At 43.1% G+C, this 27,540-nt stretch overlaps 1 protein-coding gene across 2 annotated transcripts in view; it reads right to left on the reverse strand.

Annotated features, from left to right (window-relative positions):
• Positions 1-27,540, reverse strand: part of LOC118641838 — a 116,819-nt gene that overhangs the window by 42,442 nt on the left and 46,837 nt on the right. For both annotated transcript variants that reach the window (XM_036279429.1, XM_036279428.1), the window contains exon 8: positions 18,240-18,418. In XM_036279429.1, coding sequence (XP_036135322.1) covers positions 18,240-18,418 — 179 coding nt within the window. The remainder of the gene's footprint in view (positions 1-18,239; positions 18,419-27,540) is intronic.

Here is a 27,540-nt window from a genome sequence, read left to right on the forward strand (position 1 = left end):
GCAGATATTTGAAAAAATAAGCAGACTTGATTTGCCCCTTCAAGGTAAAGGTCACATTTTAATAATGAATGAGAAAGAAACTGCTTTTGAAAGAAACTCACGTTATGAAGAAAGCATTTGGGGGAATGCTGCTTTTATTGATTAGTTGCCACAAACAGTGGGTTTCACCTATAAAACTCATATCTCCACATTTAAGGAACTTGGAATTTTAAAAACTTCCAAATAAGATGTTCTGAATCCATTTGTTAAAAATAGCAAAATGCAACACTGCCCAGTTACTTTGCATGGATGAATGACTGACATCAGGGAAAATGGGAATTTACTAGACAAATTTAAAGGAAAAGCTTTTGCATAATTGGTGGATGGGACTGAAAAATGAGCATGATTCAGGAAGTTCAGTCAATAAGTTTTCTGTTTGGATCTCTGTTGTCTTTGTAAAGTGTGCAGTCAAATTATGGCAGTCGCTGAAACTCCAGGTGAAAATAAACTGAATTCTTGTTCCACAAAGTGTTATACCAAGATTTTAAAAAATAAGGTGATCTCAACAATATTTTTAAAATGAGAGAGATCATAAAGTGTAATTTGAATCTTTAATAAATAAAATAAGTTTTTAAAAATTATTTTTTATTTTTTTTATAGAGAGAGAAAGGGAGAGAGAGATGGAAACATTGATGTGAGAGAGAAACATACATCAGCTGCCTCCTGCACACCCCCTACTGGGGATCATGCCCAAAACCCCAGAATGTGCCCTGACCAGGAATTGAACCAGGACCTCTCAGTCCATGGGAAGACGCTCAATCCACTGAGCCACACCAGCCAGGCAATAAAATAAGTTTTAGTGTTTATTTTTCATTTTATCTTTTTAAATTTACATTTTGTGTAAGTTCAATAATATCAATATATGTTATAAAGCAGCATGTGAATGTAATTTAACAATATCAATATATATTTTACAGCAGCACATTAAAAAGTTCCATATACTAGGGATGTGTGCTAAAATTTTTTTGAAAAATTTATTTAATAAATAAGTTCAGAGATCACTGGTTTGAACAACCCATTCTCAACGTAGAAAATTAATATAAATTAGGGATCTTAGATATACATTTTAATTCTTAATTTTTTCTCTCAAGGATGAGTGTGTAAGAAAAGACTACCATCTATTATTTATATTTTTAAAAGAAAAGACAACACCAGAAAATTAGGAGGGATGTAATTGCAGAAGAAAGAATAAACCATTAAATTTAAAATAATTTACTTATGAACAACTTATACATTGTCCTTTTTTTTTTTTTTTTTTTTACTGTGGACTCTTTGAATACCACCATAGAACAGAACTGGTCTGCACACCCTAATTCTCATAATCATCTTTTCCCCAAATGTAATATGTCACACCCCTTGTACTTTTTTTAAATGTAATTTGTTTCTGAATACTGTATGAACATGTACCTTTTCTGTGACAGTTCTCCTCCTTCCTTATGGCGCCTGGCACAGGCTCGGGTAAAGCACCCCTGGTGCAATCCTCACCGAAACAATGACTTCCCAGGGGCCAGAGAGTCGGCATTTTAGCATTTTCCATTTTAGTTTTGCTTTGTAGATGCTCATGCTCTACTCTAGCCCCTTGACACATGGGTCTTGCACAAAAACACAGTTGGCTCCTCTCCCTTCAGGGTATATTTGTCCCACCCGCCAACTACCTCTTCAAATTATAAAAGTCACTTGAATTCTAGGCCTGTGATACTCCTCATCCTTGCATCTGTGGCTCCAGTCTTACTGATCAAACTTCATATTCCTGTTTTCTTGATTATTTATGAAAATGACAAGTTACAAATGTTCAGAGACAACCCCTGAAATCTCATTCTTTACTTCTAATCATGGAGAAACTACTGATGAAAATTCTGTGTACAGTCTTCCAGAAAATTAGTTTTTCATCTGTTATGTAATGTGTATATTAAAAGAAGGGAAAAACTAACAAAACCAGACCACACTGAAATCTCCACAAAGTTCTACAGTATGCATAGTATCTTCTCTCTGTCACCAAAGCCATCTCTTAGTCATAGGAAATGAGGTAAACTGGAAGGAATGCATGAAAACAAAATCTGCTAAAATTATTCTAGTTTCATCACAATGTCAGCAAAGAAAATATTTACTGTGATTTTATTTTCAGCGTGTGGCTTAAGTCTGTGCCCTTTGAGAAGTTATGTAACAGAGGTTATCAATTATGCACCTGCGCCAAGATTCTTAACATACAAGATCATGCAGTGGGAGCAGTCAGGGTCATTTCTAGACAAAACTCATGTTTGGTACACTCTTTGTACCCTAAAAATACTCTCTTTTCTAGTCAACAATTTCCTTCCTGGCCTCTCTGTCCACATCAGTGGATGGTCAACAGGCTGGACAAGGCATTTCATGCAGCATTAATTTCCCAGCAGGAAATGCCTCTCTCATCTCCTGCTACCACTCGTGAGGAAGTGAATCAGAGGAGACTTGGCATTCACCTTTAGAAGTTGTTGGCTTTTGGTATGCAGCAAAACAAACTGACTGGATCCATTTTGTTTAGCATAGGAAGAATTCTTTAAGAAACATAAAAAGGACAAATGGAGATTGAGATTATGCTTGGTTACAGAAAAATTGGCATTCTGAAGGTCTATCAAGGAAGGTTCATGAAATAGAAAAAAGAAAATGTGGGGGGTGGAGCGTGAGTGAGGAAGAGGTGAAACCAGCAATGAGGTGGCAAGTGAGGGGACGCCTTTCCTCCTCTGGTCTACAAACGCAAGGCTGCCTTCGGAAGGGGTGCGAGATGCAATGTTTTTCTCTCAAGGATAGAGAACTAGACCCTGGAGACTGTGTCAGGCAACGATCTCAAATGATGACCCAGATCTCTACAAGGCTTCCTGATGTTTATCCGGAGAAGCTTATGTCTCTCTCTCTCTCTTTTTAGAATAACATGTTTAAAAGCATTCATCAAAGTACAGGGGATTACAAAGGAAACTGATTAAATTGAAAATACCATTATCAAAATATCAAAGAAAAATTAGTGAAACGCTAGCATCTATTTTTTTTATTTATTTTTTTATCCTCACCCGAAGACATTTTTGCATTTATCTTCAGATAGAGAAGGAGGGAGAGAGGGGAGAAGAGATAGAAACATTGATGCAAGAGAGACACATCGACTGGTTGCCACCCACACAACCCCAACCAGGGCCCGGGAAAAACTGCAACTGAGGTACATGCCCTTAATGGGAACCAAACCTGAGACTCTCTGTCTGGTCCATGGGCCGACGCTCTAACCACTGTGTCAAACCAGCCAGGACTGGCATCTTTTTTTTTATTTTTTTTATCCTCACCCGAGGACATTTTCCATTTTTTTTGTTCAGGTAGAGTGGGAGGGAGAGGAACAGAGAGAGAGAGAGAGAAACATCGACGTGAAAGGAACACATCCAGTGGCTGCCACCCGCACGACCGACCAGGGCCGGGGACAAACTGCAACCGAGGTACGCGCCCTTAGCGGAAACCAAACCCGGGTCTCTCTGGACCGAGGCCGACGCTCCAACCGCTGAGCCAAACCGGCCAGGGCCTGGCATCTTCTTTAATAGCACATTAAACAACAGCATCTGGTCATTGCTATCTTGATTTTGAAATAGTGATTAATATAAATTGTATTTTAATATGTGAGCAATAACTCCAATATAATATAAAATATCTGTAATTTCTATTATTAGAAAGTTGACAGTACAGCTAATTTTATGGTGGCTTGTGTCCTATTTTACAGTTGAAGAAAATTTTAAGTCTCAGGTAGAAGTTAATGAAAATAAAAATGTAGTTTTTTTCCCCCATCCAAGGACCTTTTAATATTACACCCTCAAGGGTACTTGGACTCCAGGTTAAGAACTTCCATAGCTAGGGGCTGAAGAGATTGATCAAGGAACTGCAAAGGAGTGTGTCTACTGTGGAAGAGAGGACACAAGAATGGTAAAAGCAGACTAGCAAAAAAGTGTGGAATAGCAAATAGATAACTAAGATATTTCTGAGATAGATTTTCTCCCTCCTTGCTTGTTTGTGCGTTATCTAAATCCAGCCTCTTATCTCTTGTCTGAATTAATACAAGGTTTCCTAACTCAGCCTTCAGCCAACCTCCCACACCACCACACAATCCTACACAATAGCCTCCTTTATCTTTCAGTTATGCTTCTGGGGTTCAAATCACTCAGTGGTTCTTCATTGCCACCCAAATAGGGTATAGCTCTTCTGAATGTAATGTTCGTTAGCATTTGGCTTTGGTCTATTTTGACGATCTAAATCTCCACGTACCGTGATGCAATCAAATTGGTCCACAACTGGCTTGGGTCCCAACACATTCTTGTCCAGACTTTCCTCAGCCTGTTGCTTCCATCTGAAATTTTCTTTCCCACATTACATGATATGTTCAGAAATTCTGCTCATGCTAAAAATAGGAACTTTGTCTTATTCAACTTGGCTTCTAGACTAATGATTAGCTGTGTCCTTTGCACACCAAAGATGATCAATAGAGCATTTTAAATGAATGAACAAGATATTTCTGAGATAGATTACTGGGGACATTCCCAGATAATAAAGTTTTGAATTTAGGGTGGGCCTCCAGGTAGTTAGATTCAGCAGCAGGTGTAGAAAAGTGGGGTTGATCAGGAACAAACTGGAGGTTTTCCTCATTCCATCTAAGAAAAAGGAGGAGAGGGTGGTGATATGAAGAGATGAGGCCTATATATTGTCTGGGAACTGTGGTGGAATGAATATCAGCATCAGGGACAGAGGACTAGAGAATATCGTTTAGATTAAAGCAATTTTTTTTAAGGTTCCTTTTTACATAGTTTTGACCCAGACTTGCCATTTCTTAAATGTTGCTTGCTTTTAGCCTGTATGAGATTCTGGACAGAAAGTCTCATTCCAGCTCTCCAGTTCCCATAGCACCCATTACAGAACAAGGTAATCTCATGGCTACTGATGTTATCAGATCTGATTAATTCTGTCCTTATAAATTATTCAAAAGCAGTTTCAACTTACCAGAAATGAATTTTCATTTCTATGAAAAAGGCAAGTTTTGGTCATTTTTACCTCAAAATAACCTGTGATACTTAAGACTAAACAGATGGATACAGAACATTTCTCAAGAAATTTGTCCTTTGAAGGCTACACTGACCTAAATTCATATCTCTTTACCAGATTCGAATGCAACGTGATATCTGTTAGATGAAAAGCGCTGGGGAGAATGAATATTAAACTGACCTTGAGTTCTCTCAATTTCTGATGAAAAGTTTCAAGTTGCAAATGTTCCTTCGGTGCTTTCAGAACACATTTTTCATAGCTAGAACAGACACTTCATTTGCAAGCGTTTTATTTTAAAATTTCTTGGGTAGAATTTTATGCAACTCTTTTGGTATTATAATTCTCTGCAACATGACAAACACATCTGACCACCACACAAAATGGCATTGAGTACAAAGAGATTTAGAGACCATAGCCTAGGTTGCTTTGTCATCATGCTTGGCCCAAGGAAACAGGAGATGGCAGTCCTTGACACTACGCAATATTTAGGACAAGGATGACTCAGTTTAAATAGAGACATTATCTTTGTTCTGAGGTAAAAGGGCAGATTTGCAAGCAAATATCCTCCTTGTAATTGATGATAACAGATGTATCCCAAAGGGAAAAATATGATGAAACAGGCACTTCATGAATAATTGGCCTCAAAGGTCCATTCTTAAACTTGGAACCCGGGAACTCGTTGTGAAGGACAAATCCACAAACTTTAATTGACAAATTCTCCTTTTGCGTTTTTAGCAGATATTTTACTAAAATAAGGAGATGAGGCTAATGCAGAGAAAAATAATGTACTGTGGAGCCTTAAAGTAATTTCCACCCAGATGCAGCCTCTGACATTTAGGTACAAACATTTGAAGAGTGTGAATAGTGGTTGAACCGTCTTTTAGCAAAGGTTGCTAGGCTTCTGAAAAAAGAAACATCTTTCCAAAGGCCCTGCCGTGGTACCTGCTGCTGTTGCTGCTTTTAGGCATATGGCCTACTGGCAACATCTGTGGAAGAGAGAAGTCACAGGTTTTCTCTTCAAATTTTTAATGATAAAAGTATGAAAAAAAAAATCAAGCATTAAATGTATCAGACTTTATCAGGCAACCAGATAACCAGGCTCTTTTTGTTTGTTTATGGTACCCGGTCAGTGGAAGGGTTAGTTAAACAAACAAACAAACAAACAAAAAACTCAATACCCAGTTACAGATGGGGGGTGGGTTTGTAAGAAGTCCAAATTTACTCTTGCATTTCTGGCCACAGTTTTCTAACTTGAATTCAAAGATACCAGGGGACATGAGGAAGGTACTCATTTATCCATTTTTCCAAGTGCATGTGCTGCGCCCTCACTGCTGTCTGTGGACAGTGAAGACGCCTTCAGCCAACCCACAGTCTCAGGAATGGAACTTTCTCCCCATTGTGAGAGCTCAATGCCCTTGAGGTTTAGGGAGAGCACGTTATTGCCCATAAAATGACACCTTCCATAGGAAAATTGAACCCTTGAAGAAAGCCTAATACCCTTTTTTATGCAAATCCAAAGAGAAAAGTGCTGCTGTACATATAGGTGAAAGACTCACAAATTACCAAAGACCTATGTCTCTCTCTTTTTTTTTTTTTTTTATAAATGGAACTACTAAAGAACTTTGAAAAACTCGCTAATGTTCTGCAGGTTTCTGTTATGCATAACCTTCCTATTTTCTCCTCAGAATTGCTCTAGCCTCTTCCAGCTTTGAAGAGCTGACCCTGTGCTAGGAGGAAGTAGAAGACATATAGCTTGAAGAGCCGCAGCGCCGGTGAATCGTGTCCTGCAGCGCACCAGTTACGCATTTCAGCGCGTCTGATACTCACGGGATGTGTGCTTATTATAATCCATGTGCCTGAGCCCTGTCCATAGACCTGGATCCGACAAGTCCCTGGGTGGTCCTGACATGTGGTTCTCAGACCGCAATCTGAGAAACACTGAGATGGACATAAGCAGGCAATTTTAAAGATCCTTTAAGAGCTACTTTTAAATACCCACGATGTGTATTTGAAGCCTCAGTGTGTCCCTTTCAGTGAGTGTTCTCTGCGTTCTTGTGCCCTCCTGGCGCGGGCTGGCGTCCACCACCTCCACCACCTCCACGGGGAAAGGAGACGCGCCCGCTGTGCGCCTCGGTCATCGGTCATCCCTCCCTGCCCGCATTTCAACTGTAGTCCCTTCAGTCTCTTTCTGCACTAGGCAGCAAGTAGCGTTTGGGAAGCCTCCTGACAGACTGCCTAATGTTTATGAAGAATGTAATGATTGAAAAGAGCTTTAACTCCCTCCTCAGGTTCTCTGTACTAGCTGTTTCTTCTGCCAAAACCATTCCCCCAGATCTTTGTTTTAAATATTACCTTCTCAGACACACCTCCTTGATCATTCCTTGAAAATAATCTCCCAACCCCAACCCTCCCTCAGGCATTGTCAAATCCAAATACCTACCAGGATCTGAAACTATCTCGCTTCTTTCCTGTCTCTTCCCAAGGTAAAGTGTGACTCCACTAGGGTTGCTGGCTTTGTCTTCTAGTTTTACAGTTTTATTCTTAGCATATAGTAAGTGTTCAATAAATGTTTTGCCAGTAACTGAGTGGATGTGAATTTCTCCCAGAAATATCCTTTAAAAGTGGACATGATGCATGGCCCTGCCTTTATCCCTGGGGACTCCCCGTACTGGGGCCGCCGGGAAGAAACTCACCTTGGGAAACAGGCTTTGCTGTTTTACACCCTGAGCATAACTCTGCAGGTGGGGTGGGGTTTTGTTGTAGGGAAACAGCAGAAGGCAGTGGGAGAAAGCCAAACAGGCTAAGGTGTGTACACTTCCCGTACTAAAATGTCCCTTTTTATTGGGACTTATTAACACAGGATAAATAGCTCCAACAGGGTATCATCCTAAGAAATGTGGTCATCTTGTGGCAGACGATGTCACTATGTGCCCCTACACCCTCCTAATCCAGAACTTGCTGCTTTGTGCCACCGCATGGCCTTCTTACAGGGAGTGACCCCAAGTTACTCCAAGTCGGAGATTCATAACAAATAGGATTTCAGGTGGACATCAGCCACCTGGTTTAAGTGATGGATATTCTGTTGTAAATTATGTAATTTTTAATCCTCATTTCTGTGTTTTGGAAAAGGAGAAGGTTGGTCTCAATTATTTTTCAATCTCCTCCCGAATTAACAAGAATTTTATGATTCAAACTGTTACCCATGGCAGTCTCTAAAAAACCATCTGTGAGTAAGCTACTCCACCTACTGGGCATCTCTTAAATGACAAAGTAAGGTTCCAATGAGGCATTGAGACTTGGAGATGAACTTCCTGGAGAGCTTGTTGGACACATGTAGACCCCTATTGCATTGAGCACATACATGCTCATATTGACCCGGTCTATGCTTTCTGAAGGCCACAGCGCTCTCTCATTGGTGGGGTATGCACTCGCTCCATTCTGGTAAACTCAGCAAATGATGCTTATAAAGCTCACTTGGTAGTTTTTACATCCCCCTCTCTTTTGTCCTGCATCTTTTTCTGGAGCTGACACAATTAGGATGTGAGGACAAATGAGATGGGCATCCAGAGAATGGGGTGGGCTGCTATCTGGAGACGAACCAGGTTAGCAGAGTGAGGTCAAGCTCTGAGGTGTGAACCTGGGAAAGGGGTCAGGGACTGTGGTTTCTAGAGCAGGTAGGTTGCAGGTAGGCCCAAAGCAGGACAAAAGCATTGGGACGGAAGCTTGGCATAGTAGCAAGAAAGAACATGGTCTTTTTAGCCAAGCAGACACAAGTTTAAATCTATTCTCTCTTACCAGCTATATGACCACAGGCAGGTTGCTTAGAGTAAGGCAAAGAAACTGTGTGCCAACCCTGTAATTATTGGTTTGCATATGTTACTTCATTCAATTCACATAAGAGCCTTATCAGGTAGATCGTTTCATGTTCCATTAAATGCCCAGTGTTTTTCTCATCCTACACTCTCTTCCCGAGTGATCTGGGGATAATTGTATTCAACACCACATGTAGAACGAAAGCAGACTCCTGGTTGCAGTGGGTTAGGACAGAAAGTGGGGGGGAGATAGGGTTAGACAACTCTTTCCAAGAGTTTGCCTTAGAAAGGGGAAAGAAAGATAGAAAGTTAGTCCCCCCAAACGAGCATTCAAGGCAGTTTGCCCTCCCCTCCCAGAACGGCCGAGACAAATATGCTTTCAGATCGGAGAAAGCGAGACCCACAGCAGACCAGTTGCAGCAGGGAAGCCTGCTCTCCCACTACACGGCTCTTGGCCGGCGGGCCATTCCTGCACAGCAGCGGCTGACTCCACTGACCACGCTCACCTTTTAAATACATTTGGCTCTGTGCTCTGAGAACATAAGACCCCCTTGGCCTTCCTCTTGTCCAGTTGCCTGTTCCCATTCAGCCTCTAACGCCCAATCCTCTTCCCTGCACCAGATTTCTGACTATCTCTGTCCTCATCCCTGTGACTCTGACCTCAGCTCTTTCCTTTCTAATTTACATTCTTCCTCAGTGATCTCAAGGCATATCTGCCAACTCTACCTGCAAATGAATAGTTTAGCTGAATCCCTTCCCAGATCACTCCCCAGAGGTCCTGCTCTCTGTCTTCTCCATATGGTCACCTGGATACCGATAGGCTTGGGGTCATTTTAGTAACAAGTAGGGCCATCAGGTGTCATCACAAATCAACTAGGTTGATTCCTTACACTGCCTATTCAAACTCATTCTGTGGGAGTGGTTTTCCTCTGCTTCTTGGATCAGTTCTAGGGAAAGTTCCAGGAGTTACCCATTTTTCCTGGTAACTCTTGGCTTACTGAAAGATGTAGTGTAAATTTACACTAGGCCCCCGTTATCTGAGGTTTCCCTTTCTGCAGTTTCAGTGGTCAACCATGATCCGAAACTATTAAATAAAAGATTCCAGAAATAAACAATATATGTTTTAAATTGTGGGTGGGCCGTTCTGAGTAGAGCGATGAAGTCTCCTGCCGCCCTGCTCATCCAGCCCAGGATGTGAATCATCTATCGTATTCACAGTGTAGACACTTTTGCCTGTTAGTCACTTAGTTAGTAGCTGTCCTGGTTTTCAGATCAACTGTCTTGGATTGTGTGCTTGTGTTCCAGTCACCCTGTTTTATTTAATAATGGCCCCAAAGTGCAAGGGTGGTGATGCTGGCAATTTGATATGCCAAAGAGAAACCATCAACGGCTCCTTTTAAGTGAAAAAGGCGAAAGTTCTAGACTTAATAAGAAAAGAAAAATATTGTATGGTGAGGTTGCTAAGATCTGGGGTAAGAATGACTCTTCCAGCCATGAAATTGTGAAGAAGAAAAAAGAAATTCCTGCTAGTTTGGCTCTTGCACCTCAAACTGCACACGTTACAGCCACAATGTGTTGTAAGTGGGTAGTTAAAACGGAAAGGCATTACATTTATGGCTGGAAAACATGAACCATCTGACTGACGGCAAGGTGCTGCGCCAGAGAGCATGGAGACGTCAGCAAGGCACCTCGGAAACGAGCGACACCACACTGGCTACTGTAAGCAAGGGGTGGTTACTCAGACTCAAGGACAGGTTTGGTCTAAACAATGTAACACTTCCTGGAGAAGCTGCCTCTGCCGTGAAGAAGATGCTGCTACGTTCTCGGCGGAGTTAAAGAAGTAGATTGGGACTAGGTACTATCCTCAGTTTCAGGCATTCACTTGGAGGTCTTGGAAGGCATTCCCCATGGGGAAAAAGGGGTATTATATTTTAAGATTGGAGTCATAGAGCTACACTGACCTTCAAAGCCCACACTCTATTCTACTTCACCAGCCTCCGTTTAGTTGTACAGCTTTTTTTTTTTTTAATAGAACCATTTTATTACTCTTATTTGGGAACTTTAATATTTAACTGGTTTGAAGTTCTTTTTCATGTCTAGTCAAACTTCTTACTGTACTTAACGCATTTCTTTATTTTATTTTTTTAAATTAATTAATTCATTTTTGTTGCATATGTTTCTCCTTTTCCCCCCACTGATTCCCTTCTCCCCCTCCCTTCCTGCCCTGTCCCCAGCTTTGTTGTCCATGTCCATTGTTCATGCACACATGCATATAAGTTCTGTGATTTATCTCTCATCCACCACCCCCTCTATTTGACTCAGTGATCCTACTTCTAGGAATATACCCTAAGAAGCCTGAAACACCAATCAGAAAGAATATATGTACTCCCATGTTCGTAGCAGCACTATTTACAATAGCTAAGATCTGGAAACAGCCCAAATGTCCATCAGTAGACGAATAAATAAAATAGCTGTGGTACATATACACAATGGAGTACTATGCAGCTGTAAGAAAGAAAGATCTCTTATCCTTTGAGATGACATGAAGGGACCTGGAAAGTATTATCCTAAGTGAAACAAGCCAAACAGAAAGACAAGTATTACATGATCTCACTTATTTGTGGAATATAATGAACATAACAGTCTGAGTAATGGGGTAGTCCTAGAGACGTGGAAGTGGGGTACAGACTGACAATCCCCAGAACAGCTTTACAGCTTTTAAAAGTGAATTGTTAGCATCTTGGCAATTTTGGAAAGGAACATCATTCACCTGCCTTTCATAGAAAAAAAAAATCAAAGATTAACAGGTCTCACTTACAAAGGGATTCAAGACACACGACTGAAATAATTAATCTAATTTCATGCTCCAAATTTTACTCTTGGTTCAAAATAAAGTCCTTCACACTATTGTCTGCCGTCCAGTCCCCAGGACTCCCCCTCCAACATAGCAAAGCAAATAGGCTGTGACGATCAGAAGTGCTGAATAGAGGCAGTTATTGAAACATAACACTGCTTTCTTCTTTGAGCATCTGTTAAGCCCAGTGTGTGAAGTGTCTCCTAGTCGCTGTTTCTCCCACACACACCCACATTTGGGTTCTTGCATGCACAGATTCACAGAACAAAACAAAAACTGGCTTGTTCTGTCTGCTACACTGTATAGAGAACATGTCCTTTTGTTTCTAACCTAGTTGAACATTCAGTCTTAGCCTTCATCAAGTTCCGTTTTACTGCTGGTACCTGTGGGCTAGGTACCCGACTTTTAGGATAGATGGTTTATGTATCCATTAGTTATTCCTCCTTTTCTGCACCTTTAATGTTTTCTCTCTGCTCGAGTCTACCCTCAAGGCATGCATACTTACACTGGGATCTTACACCTTAAAAACAATGACAAAAACACCACTTTCCTCAAACCTTCTTTCTTTTCTGCTGACATTGGAATTGTACTTTTCGTAATGGCGGACTAGTGAACTAGGACCAACTCTATCACTGCTAGAAACAGAAAAGCTGAAGACTATATAAATACCCCGTTGAATACACCAGAGAGCTTGTAAGACAGTGAACAACACGGGGCTAAAATCAGTAGAAGATGAACCCAACATTGGGTCACTTTTGTCTGGAGAGGCTGAGAAGCTGAGCAGAGGTTGCAAGAGACTCGTGGAATTCAGAACCCATTAATCAGGCTCTGAGTTGAATCCCGAGGAATAACCTGGGTATTGGGTTGAATGGCAAAAAGGGCAACCCTGACAAGGACTGAAGGTTGCCTTCAGTGCTGGGATTAGTGCCCTTGTACTTCTGACTGAAACAAAGTTGCAGAGGTGGCAGATGACAGAAACAGACTTAGGGGGGTCCCGATAATCCATGGCATTTACACTTTTCCAATTCACATTAATAGTGTCTTTCTCAACTCTCTCTCTATAGTCCAGACTTCTCTTGCCAAAGTTTCCAGTGACTTACATAATGCAAATGAAATCTAATGGATGCTTCCTAATACTCATCATAGTATAACCTTTCAGCAACACTGGGAAACACTTATCACTTTCCTTCTTTAGACACCTCCCCCCTTTTTTTGTTTTGGCCCCATGACACACACTTCCCGGGGTTTTGCTTGTACCTCTTTAGTCACCCTTCTCAGTCACCGTTCCTATGCCCTCCTCTGTCCACCCTTGGGATTTAAGTTGAGGGCTCTTTCAAACACTTTATATTCTCTCCCTTAGCAATTATATTCATTCTGTGGCTTTAAATACTCTATATATGTTGAACATAAATATTATGTACAATACTATTAATGCCATATACAGGGGTTGGCAAAAGTAGGTTTACAGTTGTGAGTACATGAAAACATTTATTCCTGTATTATTATTTACTTATTAATTATTGTATTATTTATTATTAACCCACTTTTGCATATATATGTCTATATCTATATCTAAATATATCTATATATCTCACAGTAGTTCAATTTGAACAACTGATCTTACCTTACCTTATACCCTTGTAACTTGCTCCTTTTTCAGCAAATGATACCTTGTCCAATCAGTTACTTTCACTAGAAACGTCAAAGTCCTCCTTAATTGCCCTTGATCTCCCCTTTCTCTGCCACATTTAATGTTGCCAAATCCTGTTGCTCTAGCTTTTAAACATGTCTGGAGATCTGTCCACTGAGCTTCATTATCCCACCCTGGTCAAGACCACACTCTCCTGTGGCCGGACTATGGCACTAACTTCCTAACTGGTATTTCCCTTCTTGTCCCCTCCAATTTATTCTTTACATAACAGTCAGAAATATCTTTTGAAAATTCCCTTGTCTAAGATATTTTGGTGGATTTTTATTGTAGTTAGAAGGATATCTGAAGATCCCGTCATCGACCCGGGGCCCGGAATTGCCTGAGCCTCCCCTGTTCCTCCCCCTGTTCTCTGAGTTGGCCACACTGGGTTTGCTGAGCTCCTTCCACTTTCCACACCCTTTTCCAGCTCAGGGACCTCATGCCTCTGGTCTCTTCTGCATGGAGAATGCTCATCTCAACTTTCTGTCTGGCTAACTTTTATTCAACCCTCAGGCCTCAGCTGAAACATTATATCCTCAAGAAGGAATTCATTACATATTCCCCCCTTTCCTAATTTATACTAGACTCCCCGTTTTACTCGTGTGCCAGTTGTCAACTTACTGCTTCTCAGCTCCAAATTCACCCCTCAGTACATGCTCTGCAACCCTGGATGGAACTCCTGTACAGTAGCTGATGTAAGCTTTCTCAGCAGGGGGCGGTAGAGGAACATTGGGGGGGGGGGCACAACTGCTCTTTCCAGGTGATACGGTGTGGCTGTAGTATGGGTGATGCTATGATGTGGGGGTGCTATGTCCCAGCCACGCACCTAGAACACAGTGTCTCTGGAGACCCTGCAGTCCCAGTGTGGCCTGGTGATGGCTTCCTGTGACCCTTTCCGTGTGGACATCCTATGCTCCAGGTCTTCTGCCAGCCCCGGTGGCTTGATTCCTCCGCTCGCTTCCTCTCTCCCCTAGGTTTGTCTGCCCACACCGCCACCTTCTATACGGGGCCTTCCCGACAGGACACCTCGCGCTCCAGGCCTGGGCCGCACCGGCCTCCGCCTCCTTTTATACACCCACGCCCCCGCTACCAGCTTTCAGTCCGCCGGCCTCATCCGTGCTCTGAAGGGTTGCTTTCTGCTGGCCCCGACTGCGGACTGGCCCCGACTGCGGACTGGCCCCGACTGCGGACTGGCCCGACTGTGGACTGGCCCGGACTGCGGACTGGCCCCGACTGCGGACTGGCCCTGACTGACTGCGGACTGGCCCGACTGACTGCGGACTGGCCTGACTGACTGCGGACTGGCCTGACTGTGGACTGGCCCTGACTGTGGACTGGCCCGGACTGCGGACTGGCCCTGACTGACTGCGGACTGGCCCGACTGACTGCGGACTGGCCTGACTGACTGCGGACTGGCCTGACTGCGGACTGGCCCCGACTGCGGACTGGCCCGACTGTGGACTGGCCCGGACTGCGGACTGGCCCCGACTGCGGACTGGCCCTGACTGCGGACTGGCCCGACTGACTGCGGACTGGCCTGACTGACTGCGGACTGGCCTGACTGTGGACTGGCCCCGACTGCGGACTGGCCTGACTGTGGACTGGCCTGACTGTGGACTGGCCCCGACTGCGGACTGGCCTGACTGTGGACTGGCCTGACTGTGGACTGGCCCGGACTGCGGACTGGCCCCGACTGCGGACTGGCCCGACTGCGGACTGGCCTGACCCGGCGGCCCTCGAGCTGCTCTGCTGTCCAGCGGTCTCCACTGCATTTCCCAAGGAGAGCTGGGTCCTCAGCCTCAGAGGGATTTCCCTTCTCCCTCCGTCCTCTGGTACTCTCCCTTGGAACCATGCAGTTTTCTTACCCCGCCTACAGTTATCCTTTTGTCATAGTATAATAATACTTTATATTAAATTTCACTTGTTTAAATCACTATGGGATTGTACCTTTTGGATCCAGATGGCTACATTTCTCTTATTCTATTCTGTAATTTTACTTATGTACCACCCACAATTGCATATCTTTTAAAATCCTCGCCTGAGAATATGTTCTTATTTATTCTCGAGAGAGAGAGGGAGGCAAATATCGATGTGAGAAAGAGACATGACTGGTTGCCTCCCATATGTGCTCTGGGGATTGAACCCGCAACCTAGGTATGTGCTCTGACTGGTAATTGATCCCGCCACCTTTTGGTGTATGGGACAATGCTCCTACCTGAGCCACCCGGCCCGAGCCACAGTTACATATTTACTTGTGAATCCATTTCTTAATGCCAGTGTCTTCTATGGAAGCACAAACAGGGCAGGTACAATGTCAGTTAGAGTGTATGTGTGTGTGTGTGTGTGTTCCCAGTACTTAGCATAATGATGCCTGGCTCATAAAAACCACTCAATACATATTTGTTGCATGAATAAATACTGTATGGCCGAGTTAATTTTCTGCTAATTTATTCTCCTATGTTGTTATTATGCACCATTAATTCTTCTCAGCCATTGCTATCTATTCTAAAGATCAAGCACAACGTGTTCTGGAATTTGTAGCACCACAAGGGATCTGATTTTCGCCCTCTATAAACAAAATAAAGCTGCATTTTTATATTTTATCATTTCCACATTAAAACCCACTGTGGCAATGATGGTTAAAACTATAGTTACTCAAATAGTTTTTTCTTAGCTATGTCCACACTTACTATAAGGTCCACATTTCTTTTCCAAAGAGGACTAGACGCAGTTATAAAAGTCTATTTTGATTCTGACCGCTATACAACCACATAACTAATTTTTCACATAAATTCTACCCCCGGATTCATAGACTCCAATCCTTCCAGGGCCTAGTGGGTAGTTTAAATGATGGGGCTCAGTGTAAGGACATGAGGAGTATGGCACGTTGGATAGCACATGCTTCACCTGAATGCATTTAATTAAAACATTTATAAAAGTATTGTGCAAGCCAAATATGACACCTGCAGGCAGTCCCGTCCCACGAGTGCCACCTGACAAACCCAGACCCAACACACGGGCTCCAGGAACCACTTTGACTTTCAAGAACTGGGAATTTTAAACATGGGGTGCTTGACATAAGGTTGCTTTTATGTATTTGTTTTGCTGAGGAAGGCCATTCAAGAAACGCCAGCATCGACTGCTGTCACTATTTAATAAGAGGAAGCAAAAATTATCACCGAAAGGTAGAAAGAACACAATCTCAGGAAAAAGAACCATGGAGGAAAAACTGGCAAGCTCGCATTCTCGTTTTTCTCTTCTGAGTAGAGGTGGAAATAGACTTTGTCGTGGGATTCACCCAGGTTACAGATCAGGTCTATCATGAGTACCTTGAAAGCTTACAAAAGAACACCCCATCTCCAGGAGCCCAGGCAGGAGGTAAGGGGAGGGAGATGGTTTGTGCCGGCACTTTGGAAAATTCTTCAGGGGCCTCGGAAGCACACCCAGGTTGCGTTTCTGCTCCTTTCCCCTGTAATACTCGGAACACAGAGAGCGAGGCTGGACCCTCCCTTCCCATCCCGACTGCAGAGAATCCTATTTTCCTGCACTGGAGGGAGACAGAGTTTTCTCACAGTAGCTGTACAGCTCACATTACCACGAAACGCAGACACCTCCTAGTCTGTGTCATCACAAACAAGTGACTAACAATCTTGGAATAGACAGTCTTCGCAAGGATACAATATGCACCATTATTCCTCATTTTTAAGGTGTATTGATTTCTTTATTGATATTTTTCTTTCCTTGTTCCAGAAATGTAATAGAATCTGAAAACACCCTGTATACATTTTTGGGGACACCCTGTATATATATAAAACACACACACAAAAAGAAGCTTAAAATGAAGAAACCAGGGCAATATAAAATAAAGTCAGAAATAATAAGATTGTGCTGTAAATTAGGTAAACAACCCAAACTCCTGTTTCTAACACTTACTGACAGCGGTTCACGAACACGTGGTTCGGCGTGAAGGCAGCGGGGTGGGAGACAGTAGAAAGCAGGGGGCCCTTTGTTGGACTGGATACTTCCCATGCTCCCCAAAGAGGGAGTCATTGTTTAGCTCCCACCAAATGTTAAGGAATTTATGCGAAATCTCTGAATTTTGTGTTTGCATCAGATTAAAATAATTAAACAGTGGATTACACAGGGCTAGGAAAACACATCTGCTGACAAGACACAGCCTGCAGGCTGGTGGTCTCAACTGCCCACGAGAATCACCAGCAGGCCCAGGCCCCTCCCAGATGGCGGAATGAGAAACATCTGGGAGGTGGACTGGATTTGCATAACTTGAGAACATTTCCCGGAAGATTCCAACCTTCACCTATAGTTAGGAATCACCATGCTAGTGAAATCTGGGACATGGAACAAGGTATTCCAGGGTGGCTTTCTGGGGGTGATCTGCGCCCGAAGCCTTGCTAACATCCGTCACTGTAACCCAGGGCACGGTGCCCAGGCACCGCGGTCTAGCGAGATGTTAGTGGTACTTTGCCTTCGCCCACCTTGATTTCTCTAGGGTACTAAGTATGCTGTTTGGTTCTTATTTTTTTGGCTTTGATAAGGAAGTTTTCACAGAGGATCTGAAAATAGGAATAAATGAGGTAGAAACTCATGCCAACCTCGATTTATGCAGCAGCAGAGAAAATAAATTACAATTCTCTGAACCTCTGAAGAAGGAAAAGTTCTTTAAAAGTCATAGAACAGAACAGTTGTCAGAATCGTGCCACCTCACAAGACACATAATGGACCGACCGCACGTCCCAGGGTCTCTTCTCGGCTGTGCCAACCCTCCCACCTCCCCTCTGTGTACCTTCTTGTGTCTGTAATAGTGGAGGCAGCCGTCATGCTTCAGCACAAACCACCGCTTCCGCCAACCCTTCACGAACCCAGAGTGAGTCCTCTTGTGTAGGTAGCCGCGGCAGGTGGGCCAAGGGGTATTGGGACAGCGGCTGATGTCAGATCCCACCACCAGAGTCAAGATGTCTGGGCCTGGAGGAGGCAATTTGGGATAGTTCAGTGGCTGAATCTTTCCATCAACTGGGTAAAAAAGAAGTTAGAGTTTTCATAATGGAATAAATCAAACAGAACCCCACAACTGGAATGAATCAGAATTCTTCATTAATTCAGCCTCTCACGTGGATGAGGAAAATGAAAGCTGGGGGGTAAAGCGACGTTTTTGAGGACCCACCGCTCATAAGGGGTTGAGTCAGATGTGGGACCCAGATGTCCTGACTTCTGGGGCAGAACTCCATTCAGCCACCTGGCCTTGTTGGGACTGATCGTGAGTGATTCAAGTCTGTTCCTTCTCGCTGTCTATAATAATGTCAAGCGAAATCTTTAACCTATTTTGATTTACAACCTAAGAAAGAAGGTACGTGATGTTTGGCTTTCCTATTTCACTTTTATTCAATCAGCCTCCTTGACCTGGGTGAGTGAAAGGGAGTATCTAAACCATTGCTAAGGTATCTGTCGCCAATATTATCTCTGATCAAAATCAGTCACAAACCTTTGAACTTGGAAGTAGACAGAAGTTCTACCTAACTCAGTGCTGAGGACCCTGAGATTTCAGGTGCTTGTCCTCGACTTCTTAGAGTGCCTTCCTCGGAGCCTGGACCTCCTGTCCTTTACGTTCAGAGTGGTGCGTAGCTTAGGGGGAATTGTCCCTGTCCCTGATAATGTGAGATCACTGTTTACCACCTGTGCTTTGATGCCGCCAGCGTGGACACAGCCTTGCATCATACGCCCAAGAAAACTCTCTGAATGTCATTCGGAAAGACGGCAACCCTGACATGCTTTGAAGACTACAAATGGGATACGGCTTCATTTACAATTCCTCTGAGAGGCAGGCCACATCCCTGAAGGGGGACATTTGGCCTTGGCGGTGCTGACTTCATCATGATGTCTGACATTGAGATTGCCGATCTGTTTAGAGCTGTCTATGGAAATGGGGGTCAGTGAGGAGAACTGCTTTTATACAAATGACAAGTGCCAACCCAGGGGATCATTGCTGGCTGAGCCGCATGGCCCTGAAAATAAAGATTTGTCCCAGAAAGGCTGACATAGCCTTAACTTCAGCAGCACGCAAAGCCACCTTGGTAATTAAATAACTCTGTGTGTCAAGATAATTCTTCATTGACATGTAAATACATTTTAATTTATCGAACTGCCCTTAAGCTCCTGTCAAAAACACATCCAGAAAAATTAGAAGAAATGCTCCAGATTGACCAGCAACCACAAATGTCTTTGTCTTTGGACTCCAGTCCCCAAAGAGCTGCACTCCTGGACTAATATGCATCGTTGACACATCTGCTGATTTATTTATGTACTGCTGCAGTGTGCTGCCCTGGAGGTCCTTTTCCTCTTGCTTACACAGACTGCTTGTGGGTTTCTCTGATGCTGATCAGGCTAAGCTTGATTTTCAGCCAGCCATAAGCATGACCTGGTGCACCAAAAAAATTCTCTCTGGGGCAAGGGTACAAATGGTCCTGCTGCAGCATGGTGTCATCATATTCAAGGAAAGTTTTTTACACTCAGAGTTAGAACATGATCTTGGTGCACGGGGAGCTGCTGAGCTCCAAACAGCTGCTTGGTGATGGTGGTGTTATCCTCTTTGTGGGTTCCATCAGGGGCTGGGGGGACCCAGGCATTCACAGAGATTTTAGACTTTAGATGTTATCTCCAAATTAGATTATTTATGTAGTCGTTGTAATGTGTATGTGTGTGTGTGTGTGTAAAGAACTCAATTGAAAGTACAAACAATTAAAATCTCCTGGTTTTGTTATTTTTTATCTATGAATTTACTGGGATGCTTAAAACATATTGAAATGTCCTAGTTCAGTGCTTCTCAAAATAATGTAGATGCAAATTACCTGGTAGGTCCGTTGCAATGCTTATCCTCATTCAGCGGGTTGGGGGCGAGGCCTGAGATTTTGTGTTTGTAACAAGCTCTCTGGTGGTGTCAGACCACAATGCGTGTGTCAAGTCCCCAGGCATCTCTAAGTGGCTGAGGCTCTGCTCACAAGCATAACTGGATAAGTAACCATCAGCCTTCTTTTTTTCCTCAGCTATGATTTAATTTCCCCTGTATGCTTTCGTTCTCAGGTCCAGTATTTTCCAACAACGAAATTATTAGCTTTTTCATCCTTTACTTCTTTACCGAAGTGCTCCTCCACCCTGGGGAAAGAACGCACATAACCACTGCCTTCCCGTCGGACATCCCAGAGATCTTGCTTGCTCTTTGGGGCTGGGTGGGAGGAAGGATGTGGGGAGATGAATGGCTTGAGGTGAAAGAGTCGAGAGAACTACCTGTTTCAGGAGATGAGAGTTCAAAAAGGACGTCTTTAACAAATATAGTTCTTTGGTGGTGACTTCCGTAAAAAGAAAGGCTCTCTAGCAAACTTTTATTCCCTAGCACTTTGGCCTAGGATTTTGGAAGTAAGGAGTTGTGGGTGAGGTTATTTACAGCTACAGGAGAGAGAAAAATGATTTCTTTTTCTAATTCACACTTTCTCCTTGGATCACTGTCTTCTCATAATGCCACCAATCTTAAACTGTGTCAGAGTCACACCTCTGCTGTCAGACAAACCGCCACCCTCGCAGGCGCAGAAGAGAAATGTGCAAGACCGGCGGGTCCCTGGGCTGCGCGGTGGCCTGGCCCCGGGTGCCGCTGCCCAGGTCCCGGTTCCGCAGGCATTCCTGTCTTGTTTTCAGTGCAGCCGCTCAGAGTGAAACAAAACAGCCCTCACAGGCTCAGAGGACTTCCAGGTGGATTAAGCTTTATTGTTTTCTTTTCCTTTTCTTCTTCCCAGCATTTCCCCTTGATCGTTAAATCTTCTATTTGAGTCTGCAAGTTACTACCTCTATAAAAACCCAAACTAGAACAGATGAGGGACGTAAATATAGAGTCACATGGAACCATTGTCATTCCTGGTGTGACACTGAACACTTTTTAAAGTCTGTTCCAGGTTCCCCGTCAGCAAAATTATGGTAATTTGCACAAGTGAGTGTGATTAGTAGTAACTTTTAATAGAATTATTATCTGATTATTTTTATTTTATATTATACTATTCTATAATATATTATTATGATTATTATTAAATAGAATTATTATGTCAATAGGATTATTGAAAAGTTGACCTTGCAACAGACGGTGGGTCCCCTTTCTAATGTTAGTCTAGGAAGATACGATAACACCTGCACCAATAGCTAACAAAATAGACTCCTAATCTATGGCTGTAACCTTCCGGCCATGCCTCCAAGATGCCGGGCTGTGTACTGATGCTGAGATGCCTGTGAGAGAGCTACCAGGAGGGTTGATTAAAATGACAAATGTGCAGGCCACTACCAGGAATTCTTTATTTAAAAGAGTGTCTCTGGTGGGTCTGGCATGCTGTTAGATTTAATGTTTTGAGAAAAGTGATTTAATGTTTATAAATCTAAATCAGCAAAGTAGCAACTAGTAATATAATAGGATTTTACCAAAGTATAAAATGCATGGGAATAAAACTGCAGAAATATATAGCCATCAAAATGATATTAGTTGACTTTTAAGAAGTTTAGGCAAACAGATACAAAAGGCAAATGGAAACATTTTGATTTTTCAGCAAGCTCTTAATAGATACATCCCAAATATATACTTCAAGATCTCTCTAAAGCAGAAGAATTTAACAAAAGACTCTATCAGTTGTTTCATGATGATTGCTTTCTTCAGATAAGTTGGTGACTTTCTCTCTCAGAGAAGACACCCAAAAGCTTGTTTCAGATTCTATACATTCCAGATATACCTTGACCAGTTTATAGGCTTGTTACAAAATTGAGCGTGTAAAGTACTACATATAACTAACTTATTCCTATCACTTTTCCTTTTTCTCTTCCTCTTTTTTAGTTTCTTCTCAGACCCACTGCATCTCAGTAATCCTAGTTTGTTTTTGCCTTCCATCACCATTACCACCTATACATTATAGAATGAGGATGGGGCTAAGATTGTGCATGGCTGGATTCCTTTCAGGAGGTATTCATCCGTCACTCTTGAACTTGGGTGGACTGCCCACCCCATCAGAGCACTCAGGCTATTGCACACAACTGTCTTTGGAACACAGCTCCCTTTTGTTTTGTTTTATTTTACTTTATGTTCTCCCTCTATTCCTAATTTCCCTCACCCATTCTGCTCCCCACAATAGGTGCTCATAAAACACACTTGATATAGGACTTAAGGCACATTCTTTCATGTATGTCATTTTATTTTACAGAAATGATAGTATGCTAATATCTCATTCTATTTCTGTCCTTTTATAAAATCTCAAAACCGGTTTTTCAAAGGATCTATCCATGGTGCTGGCTAAATGCACATCTCCTTTATTGTTTCAAAGTGCGAAATAGAAGTCTAAGTACGTATCTATTGTTGGTCACTCAGACTCCACCACATAGAACATTGCATTGAATGTCCTTGTATTTGTCCTCTCAGCAGTTTCTTTAGGCTTATAAACCCTGAAGTGTAATTTGCTAGGACAAAGAATTTATAGGTACTTTACTAGAAGTTGACCAGCTTGCTCTCTGAAATGCCTATTGTCCAACAAGAGGTTTTTTGCTACTGTTAATCATATCATAGTGTCCTTTTTTTTTTGGTTTTAAATGGTTTAGGTGACCACTATCGATTTTTATAAGGAGATCTTGGTTTGGTCAATATTTTTCTAATTAGTTCTAAGCATTGGTCTATTGATTTTGTTATAATAATATAATCTACAAATAATAATGGTTGTTTTTTTCCTCCTAGACAATATACCTTTATTTCTCTTTTTTTTCTTGATTCAGTTTTAGAGAGAGAGAGAGAAAGGAGAAGGAGAGAGAGATAGAACCATCAATGAGAGAGAACATCAATTGGCTGCCTCCTGATAGCCCCCTATTGGGGGTTTAGCCCACAACCTGGGCATGTGCCCTGACCAGGAATCTAACCAGCGACCTCTTGGTGCATGGGTTGATGCTCAACCACTGAGCCACACTGGCCGGGATTCTCTTGCTGCTTTTAAGATTCTGTCTTTGTCTTTAACCCTTTGCATTTTAACTATGATGTGTCTTGATGTGGGCCTCTTTGGGTTCATCTTGTTTGGACTCTCTGTGCTTCCTGGACTTGTATGTCTGTTTCCTTCACCAAGGGAAGTTTTCTGTCATTATCTTTTCAAATAGGCTTTTAATTTCTTGTTCTCTCTTCTCCTTCTGGCATCCCCATGATGTGAATGTTGGTACACTTGAAGTTGTCCCAGAGGCTCCTTACAGTATCCTCATTATTTTGGATTCTTTTTTCTTTTTTGCTATTCTGATTGGGTGTTTTTTGCTTACTTATATTCCAAATTGATGGTTTGCTTCTCAGCTTCACCTACTCTATTATTGATTCCATGTAAATTCTTCTTCTTCTTCTTTTTTTTTTTTTATCCTCACTGAGCATCTATCCTCAGATAAAGAGGGAAGGAGAGAGGGAGAAAGAGAGAGAGAAACATTGATGTGACAGAGACACATCAACTGGCTGCCATCCATACAACCCCATGGGGCCGGGGACAAACTGCAACCAAGGTATATGCCCCTAGCGGAACCAAACCCGTAGTAACTTTTTGGTTACTGTGGACTGTCTGGTCCACAGGCTGGTGCTCCAACCACTGACCCAAACCAGTCAGGGCCATGTAAATTATTCTTTACTTCAGTTAGTGCATCCTTCATTTCTGACTGGTCCTTTGTTATGCTCTTGAGGTCCTCACTAAGTTCCTTGAGCATCCTTATAACCAGTGTTTTGAACTCTGCATCTGATAGTTGCTTATCTTCATCTTGTTTAGCTCTATTTCCTAGAGTTTTGTTCTGTTCTTTCTCATGTGGAACATGTTTCTTTGTCTCCTCATTTTGGATGCCTCCCTGTGTTTGTTTCTATGCTATGTGTCCTAGGCTTAGTAGGGTGGCCTACTATAGTAGGTGTTCTGAAGGGTCTGGTGGCACAGCCTCTCTGGTCACTCCAGCTGGGCACTCAAGGTGTACCCTCCTATGTAGATTATACACCCGTCAGTTCTAATTGAGTCTTGTTTGCTGTTGCTATGTCAGCAAACTGATTTACACAGCTGCAAGGACTGACTGTGACCACTATCACTGACATATGGAGGATCAGCTGGGCAGGGGCCCACCACACAGAGCAAGACTTGCTGCAGCAGGGCTCTGGTACTCACTGAGTCCAACCCTTGAGTGTCTCATTTGTGGAGGTGGTGGGGTCGTGGTGCTTCAACATGATCTGAAGCTGTCCACTGGGTGTGTTGGCTCTGGGGCCTCCCGGGAGATGCAGGCCAAGGTCAGCTACTGCCTGTGTTCTACCTGGGGCCACCAGCCATAAGCTACAAGCTCTCTGCAGATGGCTGCTTCTTGTGCTGGCCTTGAAGGTGCCCATGAAGGCCAGCTGTGAACCAAAGTCGGCTGCTGTTAGTGCCAGGCCTGGGGCCACTCAGCGAGAAGTATGGGGCTTGCTGAAGCCAGATGCTGCTTGTTTGAGAGACTTTAGGAAAATCCAAAGCATGAGCCCAAACAGGCCTTTCCTGTGGTAAGGTTACTGGAAACATCGTGGGTGGGCGGGAAAGTTGGGTGAGGCAGAGCCTCAGAGAATCACCAGGGCAGGGAAAACTGTGTCAACCAGGTTGCTGGAGACCCAGATAGAAGTCCTGTCTGCCTGCCTTGTGGGGGAAGGGCTCACCAAAGGAACGACAGCCTCCACCAGCACCTTTGTCCGGGAGAAAGCTGCCTCTCCTGTTCATGCCCATGCCAAACAACTCAGTTCTTCCCTGTATGTCTCTGGATATGTCTCTGGTGCCTTTCAAACTGCCTCTCCTGTGCTGGAGCCCAGAGGGAGAGAGTCTGAGTAAGTCCATGAGTGGGCCCTTTAAGAGGAACTGCCTGGGGCTTCAGCAGCCTCAGCCTCCCTCAGCCTCAGTTACTGCTGGTTTTGCAGCCAGAAGTTATGGGGACTCTCCTCCTGGCACTGGAACCCTGAGCTGGGGCCTGGTGTGTGATGGGGACCCCTCACTCCTCAGGGAGGGCCTTCCCAGCCGGGGTACCCTCCTGATTTTTATCCGCCACACGTGGGTATGAGACCAGCCCTTCTGTGCCTCCGCACCTCCTACCAGTCTCCATGTGGCTTTTTCCTTAATTTCGTAGTTGTAGGGCTTCTGTTCAGCTCAATTTCAGGTGGTTCTGAAAGATGGTTGTTCTGCAGTTCAGTCGTGATTTTGATGCTGTGGGAGAAGGTGAGTACCACGTTTACCTACGCCTCATCTTCTATTTACCTCGTTTTCAGATTGTTACACAGTCCTTTAAAGTAGTATTTAATTATTTTTTAAAACTATTTTCCTATTTTTTATTGTTTCCTTTTTATTTTATTTGCATTTTTTTCTTTTTATTATTTCTCAAGTAGTCTTAGAGATGTGCATGAGATTAAGCCTGAGAAAGAAATACTCATCTCCCTAATCCAGCTGGGCCAAAGGACCACCTTGTTTCCCACGGCCTGTCCATACAGGTGCTGCTGTTTGCCTGGCTTTCAGTGGTGGGGAACTGGCCACCAAGGGCCATCCGGGGAGAAAACACTAAGAAACGCTCCCTTAGCTATGCCCTACACCAGGCACTCAGCCCTCTTCTGCTGTTGGCTCTAGATCCCACCGCTCTGAACATCCACAGTGACATTGTTTTCCCAAAAGTTTCTCATTGTCCTCACGTCAGAGCCTCAGATCTAGAATTCGCCTTTCCGCTTCTGAGGCATCTCCACTGATGAGTCAGAGAAAAGTTGGCAAGGACACAGAGAGGTTCCCTGAGGGTCAGTGTCTGCTTGGGAAAGGGGGACCAGGGTGCGGTGGAAGCCAGAACAGCAGATACATTCACCCTACGCGTAGCTGCCAGCACAGCACAAGCGAGGGTGTTCAGCGTAGCTTTTTTCTCAGGATCAATGTTGATTCGTCATCTTTTAGAAATCTGAAAACCTTCCATTTAAATTTTAGAGATATTTCCTGTTTTTCATAAACTGATATGGTGAAGCTGAATGGTTCAGTATTATAAAGAACATTAAGCTTCTTGGAGGAAAATAAAGTAAATCCTAAGAGTGTAAATATTACTAAAAATCAGGTTTTATTTAACTCAAAAAATTAGAAGTAATCACTTGTGACAAAGAACCAAGGAACAGGTAAATCCAAATATAAGCGGATAAAATGTATGCGATACTACCAATTTATTAGTATAATCATTACCATATTGTCTGGATTTCCCTTCTGTGCTGCACATAGAGTAACTATTCGTGTAGGACTCACAAGGAGCTGTGCACATGCTGCCAGCGTGGATTCCTGGTGCCCCTGGTATAAGACGGATCCTTCAGAGCAGCCAAATACTAAGCCACATTCTTTCTTTAAAAAGGCCCAGGGCACAATAGTGATTTCCTTGTCCTGGTCTGCACTGGAGAATCTCTTGCTGCTGCTAACCCCTAAGCATAATGATATCACGAGAAAGGGTAAGTGATCCTTATAGCTCAGCAAGTGGCACCTGTGGCCTATTTCAAATGCACATATTTTAATATCTCATTACCTGATAATATACTTCGGGGGCAGGGAGGATGCATACAGATGTTGGGAAGCCAGGACTAGGACCCTCACCAAATAGCCCCATGATGGAATATAGCATTTGCTGTCTCTATACTTCTAGGTCTGTGGGGAGATAAAAATTTGTAACTTGTCACCACAGGAAGGAACTTGGTTTACAGAGAGAAAGATGTTATTAGCCTTCCCACAAAGTTTAATGTGAGTGGATACAAGGGACATGTGTTATTGTTCTCTTGTGGTTCCATCTGTATCAGAATTGCTTTAAGGGCAGGCTACAAGTGGTCCTAGGGAATCTATAGTATTTGTAACTTATAATTTGTAATTTCTTCATTTCTCTCTCTTTTTTATTTAAAAAAATATTTTTAAATTTTTTTCTTTATTGATTTTAGAGAGAGAGGAAGGTAGATGGAGAGCGAGAGAGAAACATTGATAAGAGAGAACATTGATTGGCCGCCTCCTGCATGCCCCCCACTGGGGATTGGGCCCACAACCTGGGCATGTGCCCTG

This window comes from Molossus molossus, unplaced genomic scaffold (assembly GCF_014108415.1).
Source record: "Molossus molossus isolate mMolMol1 unplaced genomic scaffold, mMolMol1.p scaffold_m16_p_3, whole genome shotgun sequence".
In the NCBI taxonomy this organism is placed as follows: Eukaryota; Metazoa; Chordata; class Mammalia; order Chiroptera; family Molossidae; genus Molossus; species Molossus molossus.